Source organism: Hyperolius riggenbachi, chromosome 2 (genome assembly GCF_040937935.1).
Source record: "Hyperolius riggenbachi isolate aHypRig1 chromosome 2, aHypRig1.pri, whole genome shotgun sequence".
NCBI classification, from domain to species: Eukaryota; Metazoa; Chordata; class Amphibia; order Anura; family Hyperoliidae; genus Hyperolius; species Hyperolius riggenbachi.
The window spans coordinates 462,514,040-462,529,450 of NC_090647.1; the positions used below are offsets into that span (position 1 = coordinate 462,514,040).

At 44.1% G+C, this 15,411-nt stretch overlaps 1 protein-coding gene across 1 annotated transcript in view; it reads right to left on the bottom strand.

The window, feature by feature from the left end:
• TRAF4 (TNF receptor associated factor 4) overlaps positions 1–15,411 on the bottom strand; it is a 52,108-nt gene that overhangs the window by 11,747 nt on the left and 24,950 nt on the right. The window contains exons 2-3 of the mRNA XM_068270140.1: positions 3,132–3,183; positions 189–293 (exon numbers count right to left, since the gene is read on the bottom strand). Coding sequence (XP_068126241.1) covers positions 189–293; positions 3,132–3,183 — 157 coding nt within the window. The remainder of the gene's footprint in view (positions 1–188; positions 294–3,131; positions 3,184–15,411) is intronic.

The window sequence follows — 15,411 nt, forward strand, 5'->3', positions numbered from 1 at the left end:
TAGGGGAAAAAGTACTGTCAACATTACTCTGAGTATTTTCTTGCTTGCTGGTGGCTAAAAGAGCATTTTATTGATAAAGGTGTGAAAATATCTAGGAGAAAAACTTGGGAGAAACATGAATTGAATAAGGGCCAATATGCCCTACAGAAGGATCTTAATGGCTGTAAATCCCTAAATGTAAGTCTCACCTGGAGCTGCTTGATCTGACCACTCCAACGACAGCCCTCCTCGCTATGTATACATCGTATAGCTAGAGTGAGGACTTGTGTTTCCAGTTCTCGATCAGGGTAAATCTGCAAAAAGAAAATAAACAGTCATGCATAGCTCGGGGCACCTATAAACTACTTTTCACCAGTGATAAAGAAACAAACAGTCTACTGTAGAAACACTAAATGATGCATTATTATTGGGTGCCACCTGCTAAGTGCCAAGTATGTCCACAGCTTAACCCGTGCCAGCAGTCACTATTCTGTAGAATCTGTAATAAAACACACACACACACACACGACAGCTGTAAACTCAGCTGCATCTCAATCACCCCACAAAGCATTTGTCACGGACTGGCACTGGGGGAAAGAAAAATGTAAGAAAAGTCTCCTTCATATTCTGTGAGGACATTCCATCATCCTTGCAGAAGGCATGTGGCAGGAAAGGAGGAGTATAGATCATGAGGAAGGGGGCAGCTTTGTCTCCATGGATAATGCTAGCCCAAGCTGACAGGACATATTCAGAATAGCCATTCATAGGGAAGCCCCATACACAACCAGCACAGGCACTCCTGTAATGCTGCTACCACAAAGCCCCTTTTCTCTCACGCATCTCAATACTGTACTGATGTTGCTTTATCTCCAGTCTGTGCTGGGCTTGGCTCGGACACAAGGCACAAAAGCATGGTTTATGCTCCTCTAAGAGCTGCATTTAAAAAAGGGCTGCTGGAACAGACGGGCATTGTTGTGGGTCGGAGTGTCTCCTGGGCTCAGCTCATAGTGGTTCTGGAGAAGTTTTCCTTGGCAGGAGCCCCACTAGCCGGCTCTGCTTAGGGGCCGTTTTTAGAAGACAGATCCCCGAGTAGAACAAAAAATATCTGTCACTGAACAGGAACAAACTAATCTGCGGCATACTAACAGACTAATCCTTGCCATGGGTTGGAACACTTCTCCGAAGATGAAAACAGCCCTTTTGTTCACATATAACAGTCATCGGTAAGATAGTGTTTACCAAAGCTATGCAAACAATGGTGCAAATAGAAAGCTCCTTCCTTTGAGTCACTATTGGAAATCATGCTTGGAAAAACATATTTCAGGCTTTCAAAAGACCTGGGATGGAATTACGTTGGTCATGTGTTACGGCAACTGAGATGCAGGGAATTTACATGGGGCGAGGAGATCGGCAATGAGGATCTGAACAGGTCTGTTTTTACCATATTCCGTGGAGATGCCCTTCACAAGTCTGTTTTTCAGAAATCATTTCCTTGTAAAACAGGTCTTATCCTCCAGTTTATTAAAGCATTATCAGCTTTAAACGTATTCCTCACACTACATTTCCTTTACAATGACTTATGAGCAGGAAGTACCTTTTTGCCCTTCAAACCAGCATGACAACCATGCCATAACAGTTTAAATTCTCCAATACTCAAGAAAATCACTGACTCACAAAAAATAAATATGAAGATAAGGTGATTGGTGTGACACCACCAAAGTCAGAAAGGATTGCAGCAGGCCACAATGCAATTCTTTTTTTTTTTTAAAACAGTTTTTTGAAGCCTACATGTTTATTTTCTTTAAATTGGGAGAAAGGAATTGGATTCCTTTTCAGTCTTCCATAATGTGTGTGAGGAAATGCTCTCGATCCACCCTGAGTTATTCAGCCTCATGCACTCCCAGTAGGGATTCATATATTGCATAATGTTCTGGAGATCCAAGGATTCTGCAAGGCAAGTATGTTTCGGGTCACCTCCACCAGCCATATACGGGGCGCCTATTCAGGCAGCACTAATGCCAGTACTTGTTCCAGGCTGGGTATGATGGAGGCACACTTCCATAAAAAAACATTTAGAAAGGCCTTGAACCTGTAAACAGACCTTACACTGATCATAAGGATGATAACAGACAGGTGACACCAAGCAGAGGGGAGAACGTGCATTACAAGCCACAAGCTCTAGCAGCATTATAGTATTTGAGCTGGAAAAACAGCTCCTGACTGTCAGTATGAAGGGAGCTGATCCAGATGCAGTAACAGATATTATTTACATTCTCTCACCACACAATCCTACAGGCCAGGAGAGGCAAGGCAGGTAGGATTTATACCACTCAGGGAGGAGGCTAGAGCTGTTTTCAGGTCATCTCTTAAATCTCTTGGGCACGTTGGCTATAAGTGGAAAGGCAGGACTGCATATTGCAAGTACTTTCCTGGAGTTGGGGCTAATGTAAAATTGGCTTTTCAATTCAACATCAGGTACTTCTGGCATGGACTCCTATACTTCAGTTGAGGAGTATTTATAGATTAAGAAGAGTTTCATTTCCATTTTGCCTTTTGAGATTAGAGGGAAGGTTGATGTTATCTTCTTGGAGGGTGACATTGCTAGGGCGAGGTTGGTGAGAGCATTGGGTGTATAGATTCGATTAGTGGACATTGCTAGGACAAGGGGAAGCAATGAAGTCTTATCTTTAGAAGATGGTTGCAGCAATTAACATTAGAGGGATTAATATGCAATGGGAATAGTATTACTATTTTACACTGGGGAAGTCAATGGGGAGGAGGGAAAAAGTAAATTTACATGGGCGGGGAGGTGGCATTTTTAAATTGTGTAGGCTATAACAAAGTAATGGGGGGGTATCAACCATTTATGGGTTCTGACTTTCTGAATCTGCACACTTGTTCTAGGGCAAAGAATGGATGTTGTAGCCAGGAAACTAGTCATTTTACACAAGGATGGCAACCTCCTATTGCAAAATGTACTTGTAATTTTGGGAGGGTATGGCTAGATCATGGAAAAGATACAGTAATAGCAGACTAGGTGTTAGGTTACTGCACTCTACATACCACTACCTGGACACAGAGTTACTCGCAATACCACTACCCAGGAACAGAGTTACTCAGTTTTTACAGCTTTATAAAATAAGATGTCTTACCTTTGCGTAGTCAAGGGGAAGCTGGTCTTCTGGACATTTAAAAACTCCTTCACTGTAAACAGAGGGAAAAAAAACACACAAGTTTCAGCCCAGTACAGATAATACAATTAAAGATGTTAATACCAGTACTATCAAGCAAAAAAACAAGTATAATAATGGTTCCAAACGTCCCACGATGTAAGCATGAATATGAAATAACCGAACTTCAACACTACATCATCAGGCATGAAGGTTGCTAAAATAAAGTGCAAATTACCCAAAAGTATGGAAAGGGATTAGAGTATGTACCAGACTTATTTGCTTTTCCAAGGAAGTCGCACAGAACTAAATGTAAAATTAGTGTGCCAACTACACAAGCAGGGGCTCAAGATTGACAGAAAATCCTGTTCAAACCACTGTGAGGGGAAACAGTTTTAACATAGCCAATTATAGAAGTAGCAGCTAGTAGATTGGAAAATGAATGACATTAAAGTCTTTATTTTAGCTTTGGACTGTGTGGAGAATAATGAACTGCTGCAGATTTTGCCATCTGCCCTCATTGGAGAGATTCTCCATCTTAGTCACCCTTCCGTTGATGCCACTGACTTTGCAGGTAAAAGTTGTGTCACATCATAGGCATGGAATATTGTTTTGCCTTCTTAATAACGAAAGCTTTTGTGATAATTCAGCTGTAAGTGAGCAACTGGTTTCCCATAAGGCATCACTCCTAAATATGCAAATCATCTTTTTTTCCTGTCTGTCTCTTTTAGCCCCTTATAACTTTCCCAGTGGTTCTGGGTCACCACAAGCTTTATGGGAATTCTGTATTATAGGTGCTGATGTCGTTAGACTAGGAAGTGAGGGGGAATTCTCCCTAACCGTGATACAGAAAGCAGAACCACTCTGAAGACCTCTTCCCCACCTAATCTAAATAATTTAGTTTTAGTTAGGCTTTAGACTTCTAAACTGCCTGGGCAGCTCGATCTGCTCAGTCTGGGTACAGATATGCTTCAGGTTGGGAAAAAAATACTGCAGAAACAAGACTCTGCTGGCATTTAAAGATCATAGTAAACATAATCACAGAGCTACAGAGTTTCTAAACATTGATTAATACATCCAGATTGTGTCTCGCACGCACCATATGTGATGCAGCATGTCAGCTGCTCGGTTTTGGTTCACAATTTAGTAAGTCGCCTTTTACTTGGTGGAATTTCCAGGACCAACTGAACAATACAGATGCATGAAAAGAAGAGAACTGAAGACAGTGGTACAAGCCACAGATGAAAGTCACACTGCGCACTGACAGAGCCACTATGGCCAAATCACACGAGCGAACCAACATGTAGGTACAGAGAACAGCCACCCAACATGGCCATTTAAAGGGCATCAATCTTTTATTTTATTTTTTTTTATTGAACCACTAGTGAGGTGCATTGAAATAAATTATGATATATACACAATATATATTAGTCTTACACACACTATATATTTATATATTTTACAGGGTTTTTCATAAAAAAAAAAAAAAAAAAAGAAAACTGAAACGAGAAGGATATTGAGGTGGCCACATTTATTCCCTTTTAAGTAATGCCAGTTGCCTGGCTGTCCTACTGATCCTCTGCCTTTAATACTTTTACCAGTAGACCCTGAACAAGCATGCAGCAGATCAGGTGTTTCCAACATTATTGTCAGATCTAACAAGATTAGCCGCATTTTTGCTTCTGATTACTACTGCGGCTGAATAGATCAGCTGGGCTGGCAGGCAACTTCTATCACTGAAAAAGGAAATAAATATGGCAGCCTCCATATTATGGGTCCATCTAAAAATGGCGCAGGGAGAAAAATGGCGCACCGTTCTGCCGATAAATGTATCATAAAACGCTATTTACCGAAAATACATCTAAACGGTAAATAGCGTTTTATGCTACATTTATTTCAGCACGGTACGCCATTAAAGCATGCAGGGGCTGCGGGTCGCTAGTATAGGCAGCGGGGGTTGGGGGAGAGAGGCAGCGGACACTGGAGGGCATAGGCAGCGGACAAAGATGTGTGCAATATGCGTACATTACCTTGTCCCGGGCCGCCGATCGCTCCTTCCCTCCGCTCCTGCACTTTCTAGTTTGTTTGCTGTAGTCCAGCAGCCGGCCAATCACCATGCGGAGCGAATGGAGGAAGTGAAGGAGCGGAGGGAAGGAGCGATCGGCGGCCCGGGACAAGGTAACGTATGCATATTGCACACATCTTCGTCCGCTGCCTATGCCCTCCAGTGTCCGCTGCCTCTCTCTTCCCCCCGACCCCTCTGTCCTCAGAAATTTTTAAGCTTTATAACGCTATTTAGCGTTATAAGTGTAAGGCACACTGCCTGCGCCATTTTTTAACACTTATAACGCTAAATAGCGTTATATAATGCAAGTCTATGGGGCGCCCTTCTTATTCCCCTGGCGCTGTGCGCCATTTTTAACTGTCCCGCCATATTATCACTTCAGTTGTCCTTTAAGCCAAGGCACACATAAAAAAACAGCTAGCCCCACCAATTGCATTTCTCTCCCAAGTAGTAAGAAGGCTTTATGAAGCAATAGTGGGATACAAAGGTTGCTACAGCACCAGGCCCCTGTACCTGAGGGACCCACATGGTGCCCCTTGCTGTATTAACCCTTTACTGATGCTATAGCTATGCCACTGAGTGTAGGACCTATCAAAAAGTATCTCAAAAGGTTGCCATACGTTTTTGAAGGAAGGTTTTTATATTCCACCCAGGAGTGGAATAATAGTAATAAAACACATTTTGTAGATTCAAATCCCCAGAACCAAAACGCTACAGCAATTTAGATTAGTCATCTCCAGCTTGGTAAAGACAGAACTGCTGACCGACCATGTTGTGACACAGCTATACATCTGCGAGTGGCCGCTAAGTGGTTAATAATCTTTCCGTGCACGGAACTGACTCTACACACAGGAACTCCTCAGCTTTCAACTCCTTCCAAAAAGCGCACAAGAAAGGCTCAAACTTATTTATAGGTCAGATAATACTCAGTGGCCAAATAAATGCTTACGCGCAGCCCACAGTCCTAACCTTCCTATGAGAGAAATGTAAATTCCACTTCTGTGAGGCAAATGGGCGCTCTCTTTATTTCATCTTGTATATCAAAGAGTTCCAGTGTGACGCTAGGGTTAGCATTTGCTGCATTTAATAAGCGCAAAGCAGAGGAGTAACCAAACTGTACGCGAGATGGCTGGCCCCAGGCCATGTTCCATAATGTAATAAAAATATAATTATGTATATCAAACACAGCAGTATTAGAAGAGTCTCTACTTCAAGATAATTAGGAGGAAATTATATTATTCCAAGTTTGCAAATTAAATAGTGCATGAAAAGCAATTTGGCACGGCATAACCCCGGACTGTATCTAAAAAGGCACTTAAGATGTAATGTGCACTGGAACTTCACACATGTGGCCAAAAGTGAGTAGACAGGCATGCATGCCAATTAACTATTGTCACTAGAAGGCTAACTTCATAAAGCAAAGGGCGCTGTACAAAAATACAGTTAGAACTGACCTTAAACTGGTACGTACAGGAGACCAGGGTCACCGAAAAATTAGTAATGTGACAGTTGGCAATGTGCAAATGACGTCAGTGCACATTTGAACTCAACAACAGCTCAATTAATGTCTTCCAATTGGATCGTCATCAGAAGTGCGAAAATGAGCATCCGGAAGTGCGAACTGCGCAACTCAGGACTATCTTGAATGGATCGATTTGCCATCGTCCACTTCAAACACAGATCATCAGGAACCAATCCACCAGGACGGATCAATCTACATGGGAGAGAATTGCTGTGTTTTTTTTGTTTTGTTTTTTTTTTGTTTTTTTACACTCGGGATACTTTAGCGAAGATTCTCGGGCCGTCTTATTTGTTTCTGACAGCTGCGGTTTTACACGCGTACGGAGCTTTATAGCAGGAAGTTCAGATTCCGGGTACCATGTGTTGGATAATAGGAATGCTGTTGAAATATGTATGCAGCTTGGAAAGTGCACCGGTCCAAGTTAGCTGCAACTGCATTTGACTGAACCAATTTCAAGCTCAATCTCATTCACCTCTATTGGCCAACTCAAGAGATTAATAGAGTAAATGTGCGCACACACAATCACTGTTGTCCAATATAAGGATAATACTCCATCACCAGGGCAACACTAAACACTTGGTGCTACTCCATCTGCCAACCTGTACAAACTTTACTGCTATTCAAATAACCAAGGGGAGAGCCTGAAGCTCTGGTGAGAAATGGACAAACCACTGTCCTAGGAGATTAGCAAACAGTAATGGTCAGTGGGAAGAGCAGCTTTATCTCTAGTCACCATCACTTTGTCTGCAAATGTTTACATATGAGATTATTTCTTCAAACAGCTCATCTTTTGCTCACAGACTTTCTGGAAGCCAGTGATATGATACATTCCTCTGTGGTCCAACTCTACAAGGACCGCATGCCTGCGCTGCAAATCTACATGCTAAGAAATAATCTTATCTGATGAACTGCCATATTGAGGGTGAAGTGGAAATAGCTCTGAGAATTAAGGTGAGGGGGGTGGGGGGGGGGTAGGTTTGAAGTGCTGAAAGCAAAACCTGCCAGCATTCTCGTGTGGTACATATTTCAGGACAGAATCACATGTTCAGCAGAGTGGCCACTATAAACACTGAGGGGGATGTGTTAGTACCAGGACCAAATAATGCAGGATTTGATTGACCGGGTATTTTCCGCATCATGACAAATGGCTCAAGCTACAAATATATGGGCAACGTCTGCTGTTAATATTAAAAGAAACATCACACGCACAACATTTTATGCTAGGTACACACTATGAAATTTTCTCGCAGATTTCCTGCCAGATCGATTATTTCCAACACGTCTGATCTGATTTCCGATCGATTTGCCATAGGAGTGAACACAAAATCGATCAGAAATCAGATCGGACATGGTGGAAATAATTGATTTGGCAGGAAATCTGCCAGAAAATCTCATTGTGCGTACTAAGCATAAGAATACTAGGCATAAGACCTACACTATGGCCCATTCACATGAGAGATTTTCACACCTCATGAATAAAATAGCTTCACCAACAGCAAGAAAATACTCAATATAAGTATATTACTTTTACCTACTTTTTAGTAGTCTTTCAAATGCTAGGTGCCGAAAAATTATCTTGTGCAACATGCTTTCTGCTCATCTTATTCCCACAGTGGTACAGCAGTTTCCCCGGCTATGACCTAATGACCTACATTGTGGATTTGGCACAAACTAGCAGTTGAGGGTCAGGAAGGAGACGCTGAAAGCTGCAGAAGTAAAACAGTAGTGTGCTGCTATAATGACAACTTGTGCTGCCCTACATCATCAACCTGCACCAGCTTTCCAATGGGTAAAATAGAACATTCCTCACCCCAACCTACCACTTACTGATGCCCAAAACTCACTTCCCCTATCCTCTGCCCAACACTAACCTTCAACACCCCAATGCCTAAATCTAACTTCCCTCTTCTCTCACCCCCCAACTCTAACATCCCCCTCTCCTGATAGAGAATTTCCATACTGCTCATGCACCCATCGTGAAAAATCCTACTGCACTTGCGTGGCAGTACATGTCGAGGAGCAGCACTAAATGTCACTGCACTGCCATTCTAGCTAAGCAAACCAAAGTGGAGCTCTCACGTAGAACACCAGAACAAAAACGCTGAAACAATGATATACTGCACCTTTAAATACACTGGTCATTTTAGCTAGGACAGATTTAGACACACTTGACATTTTTAAATTAAAATTTAGAGTGTGGACATGGCTGGTGCGGTGACAAATAATCTTCAGCCTTCAGCTAGGCACTAAATAATATCGTGTCACTCCCAGCAGAGCCCCGAGGTCTCATCACACCTACACTCGCTCTGTGGCTGAGCAGCCCTCTGTAACATCACACAACACAGGCCTGCGCAGAGGGCTTTAGAAAAAAATCTTTCTGGCAATCCCCTGTGCTGCAAATGATTCAATATAAACCCAATTACACAGCACATCTGGGCTAGTGTGCAGATGCTGCTATGTCTATCCTGCCAGCTGGCAGCCAACACTGAAAGCTCTCCACTCTCAGCACAACTTCCTCCTGCTCTACAACCTCTGCTGCAAAATCAAATAGTCTACACACTGTATCAGGTGTTCCTCAGTGTGTGAAGTGTCCAGTATCATCCACACACTCAGTGCTGCACATATACACACACTGTATCATGTGTTCCTCGGTGTGTGAAGTGTCCAGTATCATCCACACACTCAGTGCTGCACATATACACACTGCTTCATGTGTTAGTATGTAAAGTGTCCAGTATCCTGCATACACTCCGTGCTGCACATATAGACACACTGCATCATGTGTTCCTCAGTGTGTGAAGTGTCCAGTATCCTCCACACACTCGTGCTGCACATATACACACACTTTATCATGTGTTCCTCGGTGTGTGAAGTGTCTAGTATCCTCCACACACTCAGTGCTGCACAAAACTACTCAGCTGCAGTCAATAAAGGACATCCGAGGTGAAAATAAACTGATGAGAAAAACAATTGTACCTATCCTCCTAAAAATAACGTGTTCATCTATCCCACAGTTTTATATTAAAATCTAGTTTTTACTGTTTCATTGTCTCTACTCAATGACACCTTTATTGAAGTATTGCATAGCTGAAATCTATGAATTATTGACCCTTTATCTATTTCCTGCTCTCAGAAGCCATTTACTGACAGGAAAGTGTTTTATGGCTGTAATTTCTTATCAGTGAGGGTCACACTGTAGTTGGACCCAGTCTGACCTGGACAGAAACTGTCACTTGCATACCTGATGTTTAACTCTTACGCAGAGAAAGAAAAAAGAAAGGAACACAGCCTAGTTATTTGTGTGTTTGTTTGGCACTGTACATACACATGTATTACATCATGTCACATGTCACCTCGGTTGTTCTTGAATATAGATTGTGATGTGCATCATAAGCTTTTACATCCATCATGTGCCTTTGTAGCGGGCTTCATCTTGTATATAAAACGGTGAGACTATTTTCATCCTGTCCAGTTTCCTCACACAGCAGTTTTATTTTATACTTAAATATACTTTTTAAGTTTTTACTGTTTCATTGTCTCTGCTCAATGATACATCCATTAAAGTATACCAGAGCTAAAATCTAAGAACTATTGACTTTATATCCCCTTCCTGCTCTCAGAATCCATTTTCTGCCAAGAAAGTTTTATGGCTGTAATTCCTTATCACTGACTGCACATAAACTGTCAATTGCATGCCTGATGGTTTACTCTTTCAGGCAGAGAACTGGGGGGGGGGGGGGGGGGGGGAGGTTGGAAGTAGAACTAGTAACCGAGTAGAAAAAAAGTACCTCACCATTCCAGTGCTATTCCCAATCATATTAGCACCACACATACAAAGGGTATTAATTAACTCTACACTTTCACCAGCGGCCACAGTACAGCACTGTCATTGTTTGCTTGGCAATCTCACACACGCTGGCTGTTCATGCCCAAAAACAACAATTATATCACTTGAATTGATGCCCTTTACTATCAGCAACATGTGAGGGCGACAGACAGGAGCCTTCCTAGTCAGAAGCTGCAGTTCTCCAATGCTCTGGGAATAATACCCTCTCTCAGCTAATGTTTAACTTCACCCCTCGCAGAGAAAATAAACAGCTATCTGAATGACCAAACGCAAGGACATGGGGGTTACAGACTTTAAAAGCAAACATTCTCTCACACTGTAACAAAGTTCATTTCATCTACCCACCTCAGAGATCGGGCGGCTCGGACCAGAAAAACCACCAAACGCAGAAGCGTCGGCTGCAAGAGTGCAGAGCTGAGTGTGCTGCCACAGCCAGGGCCTGGGAGCTCTGTCACCAGCAAGGTTACACATCTGTGTGCACATTTATTGTCTGGGGAGCAGGGCAGTCCCTCATCTTGTCACTTTCTAGTTATGACACACAAGATTGCTGCTATGTAGTCGGTCCAAAAGGGCAAAGCAGTGAGAAGCACATACCCTCTCTGCAAACAGTTTATTTTTACTTTGCACCACAACATAATTGCTTGATGAAACGGTGCATTTTATTCCACACATTATAATCATATTGTGACCTGTTGCTATGTCACTGTACATCCTGCATCCTCCCTGTATATAGGGGTATGCAGTTAAAAATATCAAGAGTTAAAATTTGATAGCTCAGCTGTGTCAGCTTCAAAATCTCAGCAGTCCTTGTCAGAGCAGTTAATTTGTAAACACAGGATGTTAACCCTATGTTTGCTTCCATGAAAGTAGACACACTACAGCTGATAAAAATCCTGCAATAAATCGCAAACAAAGACTTTTTTCTTTAAAGGTTGTTATTCTGTGGCTTATCTTTTAAAGCAGAGAGGAAGTTCTGAGTTCAGGTCCGCTTTAAAAACTGTATGCACTAAAGCAACACAAGGAAGCAGGACCATACACGGGCTAATGATCAAGATAAAACTACTATACAATATGCAAAATTATAAGCATTATTATACAATTAGCAAAAATCACCTACCCTGGAGAGGCCAATCACTAGGGCTGGATTTAGCACCAGGCAAATGTCTATAGATGCTAGTGAGCCGAGGGGCAGCTGCCACAGGTCTGTCCACTTGCGCTCCCCATCCTGGAGCCATGCTGATGTCACTACCCCCACAGCATAGAGAGCTGGAAGGGCAGGCTAGGTGGGCAGTGTGATGTTACATGCATGGAGCCAGACTGCTCACCGCTGATGGAGCATAGAGAGCTGGATGGGCAGGCTAGGTGGACAGTCTGGTGTTACATGCATGGAGCCAGGCTGTCACCTCTGATGGAGCATAGAGAGCTGGATGGGCAGGCTAGGTGGACAGTCTGGTGTTACATGCATGGAGCCAGACTGCTCACCGCTGATGGAGCATAGAGAGCTGGATGGGCAGGCTAGGTGGGCAGTGTGATGTTACATGCATGGAGCCAGGCTAGTCACCGCTGATGGAGCATAGAGAGCTGGAAGGGCAGGCTAGGTGGGCAGTGTGAGGTTACATGCATGGAGCCAGGCTGCTCACCGCTGATGGAGCATAGAGAGCTGGATAGGCAGGCTAGGTGGACAGTCTGGTGTTACATGCATGGAGCCAGGCTGTCACCTCTGATGGAGCATAGAGAGCTGGATGGGCAGGCTAGGTGGACAGTCTGGTGTTACATGCATGGAGCCAGACTGCTCACCGCTGATGGAGCATAGAGAGCTGGATGGGCAGGCTAGGTGGGCAGTGTGATGTTACATGCATGGAGCCAGGCTAGTCACCGCTGATGGAGCATAGAGAGCTGGAAGGGCAGGCTAGGTGGGCAGTGTGAGGTTACATGCATGGAGCCAGGCTGCTCACCGCTGATGGAGCATAGAGAGCTGGATAGGCAGGCTAGGTGGACAGTCTGGTGTTACATGCATGGAGCCAGACTGCTCACCGCTGATGGAGCATAGAGACCTGGAAGGGCAGGCTAGGTGGACAGTCTGGTGTTACATGCATGGAGCCAGGCTACTCACCGCTGATGGAGCATAGAGAGCTGGATAGGCAGGCTAGGTGGACAGTCTGGTGTTACATGCATGGAGCCAGACTGCTCACCGCTGATGGAGCATAGAGACCTGGAAGGGCAGGCTAGGTGGACAGTCTGGTGTTACATGCATGGAGCCAGGCTACTCACCGCTGATGGAGCATAGAGAGCTGGAACGGCAGGCTAGGTGGGCAGTGTGAGGTTACATGCATGGAGCCAGGCTGCTCACCGCTGATGGAGCATAGAGAGCCGGATAAGTGGGCTAGATGGATGGGCAATGCCATCCTGCCCACCCATCTATGCTCCAGGTAAAGTGATGTCAGCCTGCATCCAGGATGGTCAGTGCAGGCACAACTACAGACACCTGAGGTGTAAATCCAGCCCTGCTAATAACACAAAACATAAAAAAGTGTAAAAGTGCAACAGGAGAATGAATACAAACTGCTATTGAATAGCCAAAGTGCTCAGTGTCAGCCTGAACAAGACTAGCAGCCACTGACTGCATGTAAAAAATTACCACATCCTAGATGTGAGCACTGAGCAGTCAGGCATGCAGAGGTCACACTGCGAGGTGGCGGGCAGCCCTCACAGGTGACACATCTGCAGCTGCCACTTCACAACAGTTCTGCGTTACTACACCCCATCGGTAAGTCACATTCAGTATGGTTTCTTGGCTGCATCAATACACAAAAAAGGCAACATAAAAGAAATAAGTTATCCTTTATCTGTGAGGTTTGACAGCTGTTGTAATAGAAACAACTCCCTAAAATATATTGACTTGATATAAAGCAGGGACCCCAAGAATTCTCAGCTTTCAATTAGCATCATAAATCCCAGTACAGAGTACACAAACGCTACATGAAACTCAGCCGAGGCATCCAATAACGACCGCCTCTGCCGTGTGTGGGGCATCCCCTGACCCACCTCAGTCAGTGATCGCAGCTGGGTGCCTCTTGTGTTTCTCTCATCCCCCCTCCCCCCCACTAACCACTCCATAGTGCTGTACAAGCTAGTCAGCAGAGAGTCTGCATTGCCCTTATTTCTAAACCGTCACCCAAACCAATCTGTAAAGACTCGATATACTGCATACCCATCCTGAGTGTCTCTACTCACGTGTGTTTCTTTACTTACTGCCTAAAGCTAAGTATACATTATACTAGAGAATGACAAAACAAAACACTGGAGAGATGGAGAGATATAGATATACAGATATAGATATATACAGAAGGGCTGCAGCACACAACAGCAAAGCAGTGACAGGGGCTCTTGGTTAAGCTTTAATGCGTTTAAGCTCACCAAGTGCCAAAGTGTCCCCAATCTGGTGAGTCCTACTCTAACCAGGCAAAAAATGCTGTTTTTTTTTAATCAGCGTTCTAGTGGGAACCATGCCAAAAGCCCAGGGGTCAACTAAACGAGAGAAAGGAAATTAAAGACACCTTGGGCTTTTGGCATGGTTCCCACTAGAACGCTGATAAAAAAAAACTAGCATTTTTTTGCCTGGTTAGAGTAGGACTCACCAGATTGGGGACACTTTGGCACTTGGTGAGCTTAAACGCATTAAAGCGTAACCAAGAGCCCCTGTCACTGTTTTCCTGTTGTGTGCTGCAGCACCCTCTGTATTTATATATTTCTTATGGAGACTGGGGATCTCCAGGCTGCGTGCATGCTTTGCATAGTATTGCATATAATTTGGTTTGTGCTGCTCATCCCTTGGTATTAATATAGATAGAGAGAGAGAGTGCAACGCGTACGAACACACACCATCCACGTTTGTATGCTTTGCGTGCTTTCACTGAAAGTGAATGGGACAGCCGCGCATTTTGGGAAATAAATGCGTGCAGCATGCGTTCCCGGACTGCACAGGTCCGGAACGCATGCAGTGTGAATATCAGACAGTGCAGTCTATGCACTGTCTGATGCCATGCGTGTCGGCCTCCTGCACGCGTTCCCAAAATGCGGATGGGAACGCGTGCAGTGTGAACGGGGCCTAAAGGGTTTTGCATGTCTGGAGTTGTTCTTTAGTTCAGTTCCTGTGTGGAAGCATTGTAACAATTATACACATGCATCTCCTTCTGGCAAGAACTGCACCCCAGCCAATTGTAAGCCTTGTGTGCACATCTGGAGAGCATAATACATCTTTATTAGCCTCCTTATTCACACTAACAGAAGGAACCGCAGCCCGTTTCCAAGAATCTTCCTTCTCTAAAAAACACAAGGAGCGCTGGGTTGATCCGAGGCAAGGGATGAGTGTTAACAGCAGGCTATGCAATGCAAACAGCTGATGCAACACACAATGCTGTGCGGCCTACAAAGCCCAGACCCCATCTCCTGTGCCAGGCAGCTGCTCCTCTCCACACCCAAGAATGTTGTGGGAATTCTCTGGAATTTCTACTTTCCCCGAATTGGGCCAAATGCCTTTCCCTGCCTATCACCTGCTGCCTGACATCGGGATCCCCAATGGAAGCATTACAGGACTGAGAATGTGCAGCACTCCGACACCTGTCCTCACACAATGCACTCTTCTTGGAAAAGTAACAGGAACCAAGGCTGTCTGCCATAAAATATATTACCATACATCTCAATCTGACCGGCTGTGCGGAGGTTACAGGAAGGTCTCTGTATGTGAAAGTTATAACAATGATAAAAATGGAAACAATTTTGGGCACATATGACTAAGGGACAGATTTATCTGTGTTAAAATCTAATA